At 35.4% G+C, this 16,560-nt stretch overlaps 1 protein-coding gene across 1 annotated transcript in view; it reads left to right on the plus strand.

The window, feature by feature from the left end:
* FAT4 (FAT atypical cadherin 4) overlaps positions 1-16,560 on the plus strand; it is a 133,759-nt gene that overhangs the window by 80,397 nt on the left and 36,802 nt on the right. Inside the window, exons 5-8 of the mRNA XM_029284629.1 lie at positions 1,158-2,080; positions 3,584-3,758; positions 10,576-10,756; positions 16,205-16,455. Of these exons, the coding sequence (XP_029140462.1) occupies positions 1,158-2,080; positions 3,584-3,758; positions 10,576-10,756; positions 16,205-16,455 (1,530 nt within the window). The remainder of the gene's footprint in view (positions 1-1,157; positions 2,081-3,583; positions 3,759-10,575; positions 10,757-16,204; positions 16,456-16,560) is intronic.

The following is a 16,560-nucleotide window of genomic DNA, read 5'->3' on the forward strand; positions in this document are numbered from 1 at the left end:
ACAAAATACATCAAAGAACAAAAAAACCCCATAAAACCAAATTAAAAGCCAAATATTCGAAGCTGTGTGTCAATTAAAATTTTCTTAAAATCATCCCTACCTAAAATCCTCCCTAGGTCAGGCCCGCTTGCTGGAAAAGCCATGTCTTGAGGGCGCGGCGGAAAGTAAGGAGATCCGGAATCATCCGGATCTCGGGGGGCTCTTTCAGCCTTCTCCTGCGGCTCCCAGCCTCTTCTGCCATTTGCAAAGAGAGACACAGAGAGAGGCACTTGCGCTTCCCTTCTCTCTCTCTCTCTCTCTCTCTCTCTCTCTCTCTCTCTCTCTCTCTCTCTCTCTCTCTCTCTCTCTCTCTCTCTCTCTCTCTCTCTCTCACAGACACACACACACACACACTGAGTGGGGAAGAGGACTGGCAGACCAAGGGCAGGAGAGAGCCAGCCCAATAAGAATGTGTGTCAGCTTGTCGGAGAACAGTGTGAAGCCAGCTTGCCAGGTGCCGGGGGGAGAGAGAGAGAGGGAGGGAGACAAAGAGAGGGAGAGGGAGAGAGGGGGAGAGAGAGAGAATTCATGCACAGCAGCCTCTATTTCTTTTTAATTAAACTCTTCAATCAAGCTCCCCCCCTCGCATGCGCGCGCAAGTTTTGCGGCTCCCAGTGTTTTCTTTTCTCTGGGAAACAGGTCCAAGTGGCTCTTTGAGTGTTTAAGGTTGTCGACCCCTGCTCTAGGCAGTGTACAACAAAACTAAAACAATAAATATCAAGCTAATTATTAGTATTAAAAAAATTTCCATAATTCATCAGTCCCTGGGTTCTCCAGGCATGACTGTTCACCCTGGTTCTGACCAACTGTTCACCTGGGTTCTGACTGACTACACCAGGGTTCACTTGGGTTCTGACTGATTGTTTCCCCAGGCCTGACTTTTTACTATTCTCCAGGCCTGACTGTTCAATCTGATTTGGAGGAACCTGTGATAAAACTAGCCTCCCTTGGGGGGGCATTTCATAATGCCACAGCAGAAAAGGTGTGGTACCTAGGATTCACCAAATGTAGCTATGTATAAATTATATAAATGCAGACATATATAAGTTGTGTATTGTTTTATGTTCATAATGATTGGAATTATGAAATCTTTCTTTTTTTAACTTCTTTTTTTTTAGGTTCTAACTCACAGTTGACCTACAGTGTTACTTCTGGAGATAGCCTAGGACAATTTAGTATTGACAAAAATGGTGTTCTAAGCATCAAGCAAACATTGGATCGTGAAAGCCAATCTTTCTATAGCCTGATTGTTCAAGTTAATGATATGGCTTCTCCTCCAGCCTTCAGATATACAAGCACAACACAAGTATCTATTATACTGCTTGATGTCAATGACAATCCTCCCAGTTTTATCTCTCCAAGACTGACGTACATTCCAGAGAATACGCCCATTGACACCATTGTATTCAAAGCCCAAGCAACTGATCCAGATAGTGGTCCAAACAGCTATATTGAATATAATTTATTAAATCCTTCAGGAAACAAATTCAGTATTGGAACTATAGATGGAGAAGTAAGGCTGATTGGAGAACTTGACAGAGAAACAGTTTCTAATTATACCTTAACTATAATTGCCACAGATAAAGGACAACCATTTCTCTCTTCATCTACAGATATAGTTGCAATAATCCTTGACATCAATGATAATAACCCTCTCTTTGCTCAAAAATTATACAAAGTTGAGATTGCAGAAAATACTCTGACGGGGACAGATGTAGTCCAAGTTTTTGCTACAGATAACGATGACGGCTCCAATGGGCATGTTCGCTATACTGTAATCAGTGGAAATACAAATAATGAGTTTCGGATCGATTCTGTCACAGGAGTAATAACAATAGCAAAACCTTTGGACCGAGAAAAAATAGCATCCTATTCATTAACAATCCAATCAACTGATCGTGGAAGTAGTCCCCGGACTGATACCACTATTGTCAGCATTTTTTTATTGGATATTAATGATTACATTCCTACATTTGAGCTGTCTCCCTATACTGTAAACGTCCCAGAAAATTTAGAAACATTACCAAAGATCATTCTTCAGGTTAGTATGTTTTAGCAAGGAATAATAATAATATTTACTAAGATCAGCATTTATATGTTATTGGGCACACACGCACACACACAAACATATAGCAGTGTCTATCTGTCTTTGATTTACCTTTAAAAAGTCAAGCAAGATTTGACCCAGTTAGCTAGACTATGCAACCATTTAACAGGATGGTTTGTGCCATCTTCATCTATGCAAAGTTCAGAAAAGGAGCGATAAATACGGAACAAATAAAAGCAAAAGATAATATAAAAGAAAAAAAATCCATTTACACAAGACCATTTTTATATCACCAGATGGGCCCATAAATATTGGTCTCTGCTGCTAATCAAGACTTTAAGCCATAAGGCTTTCACATCCTGCTTTTTAGTAAGAATAGGAACAGAATAACAGTCTTAGTTGCAACCCTCACCTATGGAACATTTTCTGCTACCAGAAAAGACACAATTATAGTGAGTATTTTCCAAAAGCATCCAAAGCTCACAATGCTTTTACCCAAGCAAAGTCCCTATGGTCTATGAAAACTGGCTCTGTAAAGACTACTTTGCATATGAACATGATGTTCCTTACATGCATCTACTAGGATATCACATATTTGACATAATAAAGAATTCAGGATGAAATTTTCCCAATCCCAATAAGAGAGAACTGAAACTGAAGTTGTAATCTTCTGTATGTAGGGCAAGTATTCTGCCATTTCTCCCCAGTTCATTGAAATCATTGGTACCGTGATGTCTTGCAAGGCTTGTATGGCTGCTTGAGAAAGTCTTTTCTTCCTAGCTGTGCACCACAACTAATATCCTTCACAGAATCCATAGACAGATGGGAATTGCTTTTGAACCAGCCAGACATGCCTTGCAAAAGATATGGATGTTTTAATGATTTGAAAAGAGGTACCTCATTCATCGTGCCATGCATTGTAAAGCAACTTATTTAAAAACTTTGCACAACTTTTCTGATTAGCATTTGGATGTCAGACCATCAAGAAGGCCAAGTGCTATAGGCTATGATAAAACAATCTCTGTGTGTTTGTGAGTGTGAATCAGAATAGAGCAGTAGCAAGTTACTTTTGTATTCTTGCCAAGAAAGCTACATAAGCATGAGCATGAAGTCTCCAGGATCTAACCTTTATAACTTTAGCATTTGCTGATTATTATACATAGCCTATATGTGATTTTATCTCAATTGATGGGTTAGAACTATGTTGATTACAAACTGTTTGCTTTTTCATACAAATATATGTTTAATGTGTGTTTACACATTAAACATATATTTGCATGAAAATATAAATGCTACATTCAGTTTTAAGTGACTGAAAATAATATTTAAATAAGTGTAATTAATTGCATCTGTAATAAGTTTTTGTTTTAAATCAATGTAAATAAGTTTTTAATGAATGGATTTTTGTCAGATAAAAAACCACAAACATGAAAAATGTTGAATGAAGAGAACATAAACAAAGACATATTCAAAGTAACATCATTCATTGCTCTATAGGTTGTGGCAAGAGATGATGATCAAGGACTAAATAGCAAATTAACCTATTTTCTAATTTATGGAAATGAAGATGGTGCCTTTACTCTCTCAGCAAATGGAGAGCTCCACCTTGTACAGAGCTTAGACAGGGAAAAAAAGAAAGAATATATCATGTTGATCACAGCTATTGATTCAGGTAAGCAACTTATAAGGTTTTAACATTTTAATGGCATGAAAAAGTTCAGTGAGCAAAGAATTATTCTCTTGATTTTTTAATCTACATTGTAGCATATATAAGAGTGTATACATAATTTATTTTGTTTTATTTTCAAAGCTCAATTTCTTTACTCAAGAATAAATGCAATATGGGCCAAGCTTTGTCAAAGATAATTAAATGTATAGTGTTATAGTCATATTAACACTGTAAATATTGTTCCATACTTCTGTACATCAGTACAGATGATGTTCTGTATAATATATGCAACAATGACATATGTAATACTTCATGCAAGCATGTACATTTGGTAGCTTTTTGTTATGTTGGTAAGATTCACAGGAAATTTTACTGGCACAAACTGCAGAAAATTTTTCTTACAAATTGGTTGTTTCACAGAGCTCCATTCATTTTGTGGTATGGAAGCTATGCATTAAGCATTGGCTGGTGATTCTTGTTTTCATAAAAAAAATGAACTGAATGGTTTTTAAAATTTCTACTAATTAGTTTTAAAGAGGGCTCTTTCAATTGTTTGTGAAATAAGCTATAGTATTTATTTCTATTTTTGTAAGGCCAATTGGAAACTACACCAAACAATTAACACCAAAGTTGATTTTAGCTAAAATGCCAGGAAGGAATTTTGTGGTGAAAGAGAAAGGTTAAGAATTTGACAAGAAACTGAAATTTGACTGGATAAGCAGGAGTTAATAGAAGAGTTATGGATCCATATCTGTTATGCTTTTTTAAAAAAAAAAGTTGATTGAGACCAATTTTATATTTACAATGAGGTTGATTCATTTTTATTTTTATCCTTTTATCTCATGTAGATTTAGCAAGATGCGGTTGAACTTCAGAACTCTTTGTTTTGGAGAAGTGTCTTTAGGGAACTATTGCAATTTCCTTGTATTCCAGAGATTTCATTAGTTAATAGCAAAGCCCAGAAAGTAGACAATACACTGCCTTATATTTTTTGGAATAATCATACAATAAATAAAAATGTTCTCCGTTGAATTTTACAATATATAGTCTTCTCATTACCCCATTTCTAAGGCCCTTCCAATATTGCTAAAATCTATAACAAGCCATGTTTTTTAATCTGATTCAGACCAGAGATAAAGCTAGCTAATTTTTTTATAGTTCTCTGTAGGATAAGAAGAAAAAGGTAATGTTTTCCTTTGATATAGTAGATACATAGCAACTTCTTTAATTTGTTTTAACTGTGAAAGAGATGGAAATTTGCATTATATTTTATAAATATAATATGCTTATTTATATCACCTTTGTATAATACAAATGTATGGAAACTATCATTGGAATAAACTAATTGACAATATTTAAGAGAACAACAGAAAATAACAAATTAATGGATTTATGGACTTCCTTTCCTTATCTTATTCTCAACTTTATTTTTCTATGTCTATTATTCAATAGTTTATTTCCTTTTTCAGATTAGTTAGAGGACATGCTAGTAACTGAACCTTTCTTCATGAAAAGTCTATAAAATAGTAATTAAATGTAACTTCTGTTTTTTTAAATATATTTTCTCAGCATCACCTATGCAAGCAAAGCTGTGCAGATCCAATTTTTTTAAAAAACAGCTTGTCAAAATTATACTCATTTATAAAATCACTGAGCATAAATCAAGCCCTGGATATTACCTCAATGAGTTTTATTAACTGTAAAAAATGTCATTTGGTTATTTTCAACATAGCAGTTAGTTTTTCTTATATAGAACCTGTTTTATATATTTTGGACTCTTTTGTTGCCTGCTTATTTTCTTTTTCTAAGAACATCTGTGACTGATATAGTAGAGTTGACATATGTGAATATCAACATTCACCTCAACATGTCATTTGATAACTAATTCTTCTTGTGTATTATTTTCTGTTTGCTGTGATGACAAACATGAAATCAAATAAGGCAGATAGACAGATAAATGGAAAATGAAATGAAAAGGCCTTAAGGCATGTTACTTTTATTTCCTTTAAGGGTTTTTGTCCTGATTTTCTACTTAAAAATGCTCAAATGGATCACAGATAAAATGTGATCCATTTGAGTTTTTTGTGTATGTATCTGTGTAGGGGGCAGTTACACAAACTCTGTATTGCACTTTTAACAATTCTGCAAATCTGTAAATCCACAGAGTTCTTGTCCTTGTACTGGTCTTAATCATATTTTTGCTCTGTGTATATAAATGCATGGCCGTGTGCACATGCCTTTATGGTGTGTACATATGTATCTGTACATTTCCTTTGTGATTTCAACTCATTTCAAGTTTGAAAAAGTTAACATGAATTGCTCCAGAGAATGGAGAGCTTAATCTGCAGTTACTTTTCACTAAACATTAATGTCATAATAAGCTGAATCTCAGATGTGAGTGGTTTCTTAGGTCTGCCTCTAAAATTTATGTGGCTGAAATCAGCATGAGATGACTTTTCCCCATGGTTGTTAGTGGCTATGATTCATATAAGCCAGGAATGGGAAATGGGCAAGTTTCCAAATGTTACTGAATTGCAGATGAGGCAGGGATGTTTGGGCATTGTTGTTAATTTGGATGTCCACAGATTTCTCATCATTGACATAAGGCCTTAATCTGAAGTCTAGAAACTGAAATTGAGTCATAAAATTAGCAAGGCCAAAAGCTTGGTATATGTCCATTTTGTTCATAATTAAAACACCACCCATACTCTTTTACCTAGTTTATGTAAGCCACAGAGTAGAAAAAAGCATCTGGCACAAGTTTTTTGAAGTACTGTTACAGCAATTAGAATTCAATTCCCAATTGCATTTAAAAATTAATGAGTTCTGATACATATGACACTGTTTAGAGTAGTACTGTTCTGTTGGGGTGGAGTGGGGAATAAGAAAAGAGAAGCTTATCATAATCTATATGTTGAAATTTAAAATATGAAAAGAAATACATAATGGTTGTTAAGAAAGCATCATCTTGACTTAAAATGTTGACATTTGTTTTTTATTTAATTAATAACCTGTTGCTGCCCAACTCCCAGTGGTTCTGAACAGTTTATAATTTGTTGAAAACATTAACAAAAAATAAAAAAGACAAAAAGAAGGGTAGGATGACAAAACTAGATGGGAACAAATGAAAACAAATTATTCAAAAATGTGGCTTCATTCGTTCTCACGAAAGGGCTGAATGAATAATCAAATCTTCAAGGAGCTTTGAAACACCAGCAGGTTGGGGGCCTTCAGATCTTAGTGGGGGTGAATTCATTCCAGAGGACAGGCTCTGATACAGAGAAAGCACATGTGCATTGTCCCAATGATTTAATTTTGCTTAATTAAAGGAATCTGGGGTCCATCCAATCTGCCAGGTCAAATAAATCAGGCAGATGCTATGTGAATTAGGTGTTCGTTCAAGTAACCAGGCCCTATGCCTTGTAGGACTTTATAGATAATGACCAGCACCTTGAATCATGCCTAAAAGCAAACTGGAAACCAGTGTACATTAGAATGCACGGTGTTACATGGAGTTACCAAGGTATACCGGGGTTTGCCTATCCCTGCTTGTGCTACTGCATTCTGGACCAATGAAGACTTCTGGATAGTCTTCAAGGGCGGAGAGCCAAGTGTGAGGTGACAAAGACATGAATGACTGTAAGAAGGAATATCTGAGCTAGGAAAGGGAAGAAGTGTCGTATCAGATAAGACTGAAAAAACCTTCCTGGGTACAGCTGCCATCAAATAGAGCTAGGATTCTAGGAAGATCCACCCCCCCAAGTTCTATACCCCAGGTTCTTTCTTGAATGAGAAAATGCCAACCCATCTAGGGTCAGAAATAAAATTTAGGTTCTTTCTCTTATTCTATCATCATTTATGACTGTGAATTTTACCTGAAACATTGTTTCATACAAAATGCTTAAGCTGAACTGTTTTTTGGCTGTTATTTTTTTAAACTATGTTGCTAACCAGAACATATGGTTTCTAAAGTAACCTCCGTAACTTTTTACGCTTATTGTTTGGTCTTTCTACTTACAATGCCTTTCACACAAAAGCATATTGTTCTTCTTTTGTCCTTCTATGTATAAGGAAGAGTTACATTTATAGTCAGCATGCTTTCCTGGTATACTTTTGTAGGCTTAAAATAAACCCAAACCATACTGCTTCACGATCTTGATTTGTTACAGCTTACTTGGTTCCATTAAGTGGTTTGGCAAATTACACATTTCTAAAAAAACTTGTTCTAATTTCTCCCCTTGTGCATTCCATACTGTGGTCTTCAAGTAACTATTCCTTTTAAAGAGTTCTGTTAAAATTAAAATGTTTACATATTTATACTATGTGCTTTCCCTTGCATCATACAGGGCTTTCTATTTTGTATGTCTTACAATGAGTAACATTATTTGACTATCCATAATCCTTAAACTAAGTAAGATTCTAAGATATTATATTTGAGCTCTTTTTATATATAGTGTACAGTAACATATGATATTCTTTTCATAGCTTTCTATTGAAGTAGTCCCATTATCCAAAATTTGGAGCAATCAAAAAGATATTAAAATCCATTTAAATTAATTAGACTGTTAAATTGTGTTTTCCAATATGGTTGTTTGTATGTGTGTGTGTGTGTGTGTGTGATTATGTAATTATTGAAGAGAGTTTTTAAAAGAAGCTATCCTCTGTTAACCGCTTCACTTAATATTTGACTCAATCTTCAATAAACCATATTCAACAACTAAATACAATTTACTAGCAAAAATAAGGAAAAATATGAGTTTCCCAGGAGTCATTGAGGTACTAAACTGAAACTATCAGGGTATCTGTTTCATTGTATTTTAATGCATGTATTGCAGTATGAATTCAAAGCCTACATTACCTGACATGAAATTTTGAAGGAAATATGACATTCACAATAAAACCATATGACTCCAGTCAGATACTGTGCTTATGGATTATATAACTAATATTTTGATGTCATCATCACTTCAGAGTTGGGAGTTTTTCAAAACATTACTCTTAAAGAGCAGGTTGATGTTACCATTCCAGGCTTATTTGGGCACTAGTTTCACATTCTTGAAAAGGGGGTTCAAGCAACCAACAGAGAATCTTACCTTAGTGAATTCACTCATCAATGAGGAAATGAGCTTACTCATTTTGTAAGATAGTATATCCTAATCCTCTATTTCCTGGTATTAATATGATTGTTGAAATGCTGTGTGAACTTTGCTTCAGTGACCATGTTCTACTGTCACGGGCTTGGCAGACTGCCTTTGTTGCATTTATGGCCATCTCCAGGGTCAAAGGCAAATGATGCAACAGTTGGATTCTGTGGATGTCTCTGCTTGTGGCTTCCTAATAATGCTGAACCAAAATTCCAAAGATCATTACTATTATGATGACTAGGGCTTCTCTGTGAACTCTGGCAGACCACAGTTTCTCACACAAAACACATTAAAACTAAGAAAACAGAACCTGGCATCTGTTGCTAGAAGTCCAAACGACATTCCTGCCTAACTAGAACTGAAGTCTATCTAGAATTGGTGCTATTTATTTTGTGTTTAGAATCCAGAACTCTCTAGTGAACATAGACCAGTTGTGGACTAACACACTTATGAAACAGTTGTGGACCATTTATCATGAAGTTACAAAAGAAAGTTATGACAGTCAGTATATTTGATTAAAGTGATAGTTAGTTTTCAGGAAGGAAATGCCTCCTGGATAATTTTATTAATAATCTTTCCAAATAGACAAATTATATCAAGGAAGGGCTCCACTATAAGACAATTTTTCTGGGCCCTTCTTATTTATAGAACTAGACTTGCTATATATTTGTTGTTCCTATTAACAATTCTAAATTATTTAATGAAAACAAAAGAAAGGCTGCCTGGATGTTAAAAATCTATTATTTAAGAACTTTCCTTGAATTTTATTGCATGTTAGCCATTATCTAAAACTGTTTTAGCAAATATCACTTACAACCATCTGCAAAACTTACTCAGCTTCAGAAGTGTGGAATGAAATATGTGCTTACTTTACTTATGCAAATAGTTCACAAAATCATGATTGACTATATATGTTCAAGAGTAAAGAGGGCCATAAAAAATGTAGCTTAGGACAAAACTTGAAAAGAAACATGTTCAGTATATTTTGAATGTTAATGTTTGGGCAGCAGGTCGTTCCTTTGGAATGTTGTATTTTGTTTTGTTTTATTTTATAGCACAGCTAAACACACACTGTCTATATATCTATAGATGTGTATAGGTATACACATACACACACAAATGTTGCCTGAGAGGACAAATTCAGCAAAGATTTTGGAAAGGAAAAGCAGAGTTTTACTATTTCCTATATTCTTACTTCCATCAAACCACATACACAATTTTCTAATCTGTTCCCTATGACTAATAATAGAGAAATGACTTTACTAAAACATTTTTGCAATATCTGAGTTTAACTTTCTTTTCTCTGCCTTTTTCCACCCTGGAGTCATCAAATTCTAGCTTGGTTTTCACTAGCCAAATTGTACAAACTGTGCATGCAACATTATGATGTGAACAGTCTCAGCCAGCCATTAATTTGGAGTTCTACTGATACTACTAAATGTTCCATCATTTTAAATTCAGGTGGCAAACATTTCACTTCATAGTAAAGTATCCAAAACTTTTCCTATGTCGTTTTGCTGTCAGAAAGGGTTCTTATTTTTTGAATTATTTTAGCTTTCTAACATGGCAAATTGTGAAATGTTAAATGCGACTTAATAAATAAAAATTGGGATAGCCAGTATTAACATTGTGCCCTACATAACTTCCAACATTTCAAATCCTTTTTGTTTCTCTAGGAATTCCCAGCCTTACTGGTACAGGAACCATTTCTGTCAAAGTAGATGATGTCAACGACAATGTGCCCAAGTTTGCCTTTAATATGTATTCTAAAACCATTCCAGAGGATGCACCTACTGGGACAGATGTTTTGCTTGTAAACGCCTCAGATTCTGATGGCTCAGTGAATGCTGCCATCAGGTATGAATTCTTATTTCAGTCGAAAAGTTCCAAATGCTTGGAACAATGTAATTTCTTATGTACTAAAATTAGGTTCATGCTTTTTACGAAAATATTTTTTTTCTTGATTTACAACGTATCATTCTGCATTTACTGATGACTTAATCAATATCTTGCTGCTACAGGTAGTCCTTAACTTACAACCACAACCACAACTAAGTCCAGCATTTATGTTGCTAAGTGAGAAATTTGTTAAATTGAGTTTTGTTCCATTTTACAACTTTTCTTGACACATTTGTTAAGTGAATCACTGCAGTTGCTAAATTAATAACTTGGTTGTTAAGTGAATCTGGCCTCTCCATTGACTTTGCTTGTCAGAAGGTCGCATGACCCCAGGACACTGCAACTATCATTAATATGAACCAGTTGTCAAGCATCGGAATGTAAATTATGTAACCATGGAGATGCTGCAACAGTCATAAGTGTGAAAAATGGTCATAAGACATTTTTTCAGTGTCAGTGTAACTTTGAATGGCCACTAAATGACCTGTCATAAATTGAGAACTACCTGTACGTTAAAATTCTATTGACAATCATCCGTTGACATGGGACCACAAGAATAATTTTTCACTGAAATTTCCTGCTTTTAGTAGTTATTTCATTATTCTCACAAGACTTTTGTTAATGCCCAATGTAATATTATTAAAATTTATGAAAATAGAGGGACATAGCGAGGGAGGGCCTATAGAAATGCATGCCTGCATGCATGCCTGGGAGAAAATTTGCCAACACCTCGATGAGAAGCTATAAATAGACTCTATATTTTTGGTCATAATCTGCCCATACTAAAGGTTTCTGGGTTTGTTGACAATAATAATTGTTGGCCAAAAAATTGTGTTTTTCTTTCCAGAGATACTGTAGATTGTACAAAAAGAATTTGTGTACAACACATTAGGAAATTAATAAGCCATTCAGAAAGCTTATTAATAGCCAGTATTGATGGGGTACTATTGTGGCCCAATGTTTTATACATTTTTCCCCTTGGTAATTAGGAAATTCCTATAATTTATTATTACCAGGAAACGAGGGAGGGTTACATAAGATATTAAGTGGCAGTAGCAGATTTAACATTTTACTCAGTGGAGTTATGTGTTTTTAATAGAATGCAGAGAAGCTTCATGTTTGTTTCTAATAACTTTTGTCACTCAAGAAAACCAGAATAAGCTCTTTTCCATTTCAGTTAATGTTAACATCAGCTTGTTGATTCCCAAAAAACATGCACATGGAATTTAAGATGCTTGCCTCATTTTTTGAAAAAAATGTTAGTCTTTTCTAAGAAGCAAATTCAATATAGTAATCAGTCTAAGCCTTACTCTAGTTCATTCTTAAAACACAAAATGAATAAAGCATGCTTAATTTAAAATATACATACACTATTATTTGCTTGCCAACAAGCCTAAAACTGTAGTACCTCTGCTATCGCTATCATTTGTCTAAAATGTGCTGTAATGAAATTTTTAATTACACATCATTTTAGTCTATAGGAAATTAATTTGCAAAAAGCCTTACATATGTAGAAATGATATTGGAAGATAGAGTTTTACCTTAATTTTCTGTATTTTTCTAGTAAATAATTTTTTGCACAAGCCTCTTTTATTTATTTTTGCTGTGACCATCAAAAATTCATAAACGTAAAGGTAAAGGTTTTCCCTGTCCAGTTGTGTCCGACTCTAAGGGGCAGTGCTCATCTCTGTTTCTTTGCCAAGATAGCCAGCATTATCCAAAAACATTTCTGTGGTCATGTGGCCAGCATGACTACATGGCTAAGGCACAGGGAATGCAGTTACCTCCCCACTGAAGTGTTACCTATTTATTCACTCGCATCTGCATGCTCTCAAACTGCTAGGTGGGCAGGAGCTAGACCAGTGGTTCTCAACCTTTTTAATGCCGTGACCCCAACCGGTCGTAAGTCGAGGACTAAACCGGCCGTAAGTTGAGGACTAGACCGGTCGTAAGTCGAGGACTAAACCGGTCGTAAGTCGAGGACTACCCAACCGGTCGTAAGTCGAGGACTTTCCCTGTCCGGGAGCACCGCGCATGCGTGGTTCCGCCCCCTGCGCCGGCCGAGGCGTAGCTGGCAAGCGGCAGAGACGGAGCAGGCCGACCACCAGCTGGCCCAGCCCAAGGGAGGTAAGGCACCCGCCGGAAAAGGGGAAAAAAATGGCGGGCAAAAAAAATGGTGGACAAAAAAAATGGCGGACAGCCTTGCTTGGCGACCCCCGTGAAATGGTCGATCGACCCCAAATGGGGTCCCGACCCACAGGTTGAGAAACACTGAGCTAGACCAAGTAATAGGAGCTTACCATGTTGCATGGTGCTTGGATTCAAACCCAAGCTGTCATCTTTCCAGCTGACAAGCTCAGCATCTTTGATCACTGAACCATCAAACCCCTTTTCAAAAATTCATACCAAGCATTTATATCATAGGTTATATTTCAACTCTGACATCCATTATTACAGAATAATCATAGTAATTTTTATTAACATAGTCTGATTCAACGTTCCCTAAATTTGTGTCTTTCAAATGTATTTCCAGAATTCCCATTCATTCCTAGTTATTCCAATGTTTTGTGAATTGCACTTTAACATATCTGGAGGGCATTGGCTTGTGAAAAGCTGCTTTATAGTTTATTGGACTAGTTCTTGAGACAGACATTTGTCAGACTCACAATTACAAGCTATATGTATGCAACTTATTTAAAAAATAGTTTGCCAATTTGCTATAGTTGCTGAGCAACCTGCAGAAGATACGAGTATTTGTCTGCTTACTGTGGTAGTGAGATGTTCAAGGAAGTCATGTTCCTTTAGCATTTGATCTGATCTAATAGGGTTCTTCTATTTCTGTACATCTAAAAAACTCAAAATAGTCTTGAACAATAACTTTTGCTCTATAACAATGATGGCGAACCTTTTAGAGACTGAGTGCCCAAACTGCAACCCAAAACCCACTTATGCATCGTCAGGTGCTGGGTGGGTGTGGCCCATTGGCTGGGCGTGGCCCATTGGCTGGGCGTGGCCCATTGACTGGGTGTGGCTGTGGTAGTAATGGCAGACTGGGTGGGACTAAAAAGTTCAGTCAATCAATTCTAACTTTGCAAGATTGTTTTTTTCCCATGAGAAGTTGAAATTGACTGATTGATTGAACCTTTTTTTTTTTTTTTGCACACGCTAGCGGAGGCCTAAAGCGAAAAGGTTTTATAAAACGCAGCTGAAGGCCTAGGACAGGGGCGACGGCGCGCGTGCCCACAGAGAGGGCTCTAAGTGCCGCCTCTGGCACCCGTGCCATAGGTTCGCCACCACTGCTCTATAATATATTCTGTAGCTGGATCAAGCCTACCTAGTCTGGCTTCTTTTTAGCCATTGAGAATGCCAAAGAGATTAGATCAAGATAAGGAATGATATTGTGAAATATTTAGGTAGGGAAGTATTGCTATGGAGCATTCACCTAATCAAATATTTCTTCTCTACAGTCTACCAACCAGGCAGTCTTTCTTGGTAGCATCAGAAAACGGTATGCATGAGTACTTGTAGATTTTATGGGAAATGGTTGTGTTGGATTGTGATTTAAATGAATTCAGTTCTGAGTTATGTAACAGTTCACTTTGTAGTTTTCTACTAACTAAAAAATGACATCATATCCAATTGTTAAGTTAAAAGAAATTCACAAGATTAACAGTCTGGGCCACATGAAAACATAAGAGATTATATGCAGCATAGCCACTGCTGAAAGTTCTAACAATTTTGGTTGCTGACGCAGGCTCAGTGGATAATGTAATAGAACAATAGTGGCATTACCTTCATTGTTAAAATATTTGTATATTAAACAGAGGATCTTTGCTTTTCTTCACAATTTTAGGTTAATAGCATTTTGGTAAATAGCTCTACCTTATAAACTCATAAGTTCGTATGAATAATACATGATATATTTTTAGAAGCATGCTTGTTATCGTTTGTATCTTCCATAGACTATTTTAGTTATTTTCTATTCTTTTCGTATCCTATTTTGAACTAAAATTAATAGTAAATTTAATAATTGTTATTGATAACTTTTTTAGAATTTTTTCTTTGATTCAGTTTTCCTAATTGTAAGAGCTGCTTAACGGTAGAACAGATTGCTATGAATTGCAGTGGACACGCTTTTACTGGAAATGTTTAAATGGGTGGCCATCTGCCAAGGATGTATTATACTGGATTCATACAATGAACAAGGGGACTTAGACTAGAAGATTTCAAAAAACACTACCATTCCTTACCTTCTATGATTCTTTGATTTATAACTGTGCTGAATTCTATATATATGCATGTACATATACATATACTTATATATACATACATATGTATATTCTGACTATTTTTTCTTATTTTATGAAATAAAAGATAGAATACATTGTTATACCTGTATAGGCAATATATACAAGTAGGCTTCAACTTACAACAGTTCATTTAATGACCATTCAAAGTTGCAATGCCACTAAAAAAAGTGACTTATGATCATTTTTCACACTTATGACCATTGCAGCATCCCCATGGTCAAATGATCAAAATTCAGAGGTTTGGCAACTGACTCACATTTATGAGTCCTGGAGTCATGTGATCCGTTTTTGCAACCTTCTGACAAGCAAAGTCAATTGGGAAACAAGAACCACTTAACAACTGTGTTACTAATTTAACAACTGCAGTGATTCACTTAACAAATGGGGCAAGAAAGGTCATAAAATGGACAAAACTCACTTAACAATTTCTCACTTAGCAATGGGCTCCATTGTGGTCATAAGCTGAGGACTACCTGTGGATTGTATAGCATTATAATGTATTAATTAATTTAAAGAATTAAATCAAATCTTTACTATGTCATAGAAGAATATAAGAGTGGGTTACAATCAGTTAAAAAGCATAGGAGATACACCAGAATCTAAAAAAATATGGAAAGTTAGAATATATAAACTAATATATGAATTAAAACAGAAAGTATATATAACAAACAAGAATCTAAAAGACTCTAGAAGGAGAATTACGTAAGTGTAGGAGAACGTAAAGGTCAGTATGTGGAAAACTATATCTATAAAATTATAGAGCACTCCAGTATGGGAAACTGGATGCTCATTAAGTCTAGTTTATGGCCCAGATTATCGTCCAACAGATTTTAAACATTGATGTATAGAATCTGGCAACGCTGCATATTGTCATAAGATTAGTATGTGAAAGCAGCAGGGAGGGAGGTGTAGAATTTTTCTGTATTCCCTTGGGATTTATGCAATAATAGTGAGATAAGTCTGGTACAAATGTCTCTATTATATAGGCAATGGAGAAGATTAGCAGATCATACAATTTATTCAAATATGAATGATAAAGCCATATATTTCACAATCCAGTAAGTATGAAAAATGTTTCCTTCTTGAATTTATACAGCTATAGTCTCAGTGGTGGAAATTCACAATTCACAATCAACCCTTCCACTGGACAGATCATTACAAGTGCTCTGTTGGACAGAGAAGATAAAGAGAATTACACTTTGATCATTGTAGCCAAGGATGGTGGCATTCCAACTGCTCTTTCCAGTTCAACAAGTGTTCTTGTCACAATTGCAGATGTGAATGACAATCCCCCTAAATTTCAGCATCATCCTTACGTCACTCATATACCTTCACCAACAAGTACAGGTAAGAGAATAATATAGCATGATACTAAAACATCTAATCCTAAAAAATAAAAAGGAAAAAGGTTAATGTGATTAAGCCAGTCCCTGAGTATTTTACATACAATAA

Source organism: Protobothrops mucrosquamatus, unplaced genomic scaffold (genome assembly GCF_001527695.2).
Source record: "Protobothrops mucrosquamatus isolate PMUCROS unplaced genomic scaffold, P.Mucros_1.0 scaffold776, whole genome shotgun sequence".
Taxonomy (NCBI): Eukaryota; Metazoa; Chordata; class Lepidosauria; order Squamata; family Viperidae; genus Protobothrops; species Protobothrops mucrosquamatus.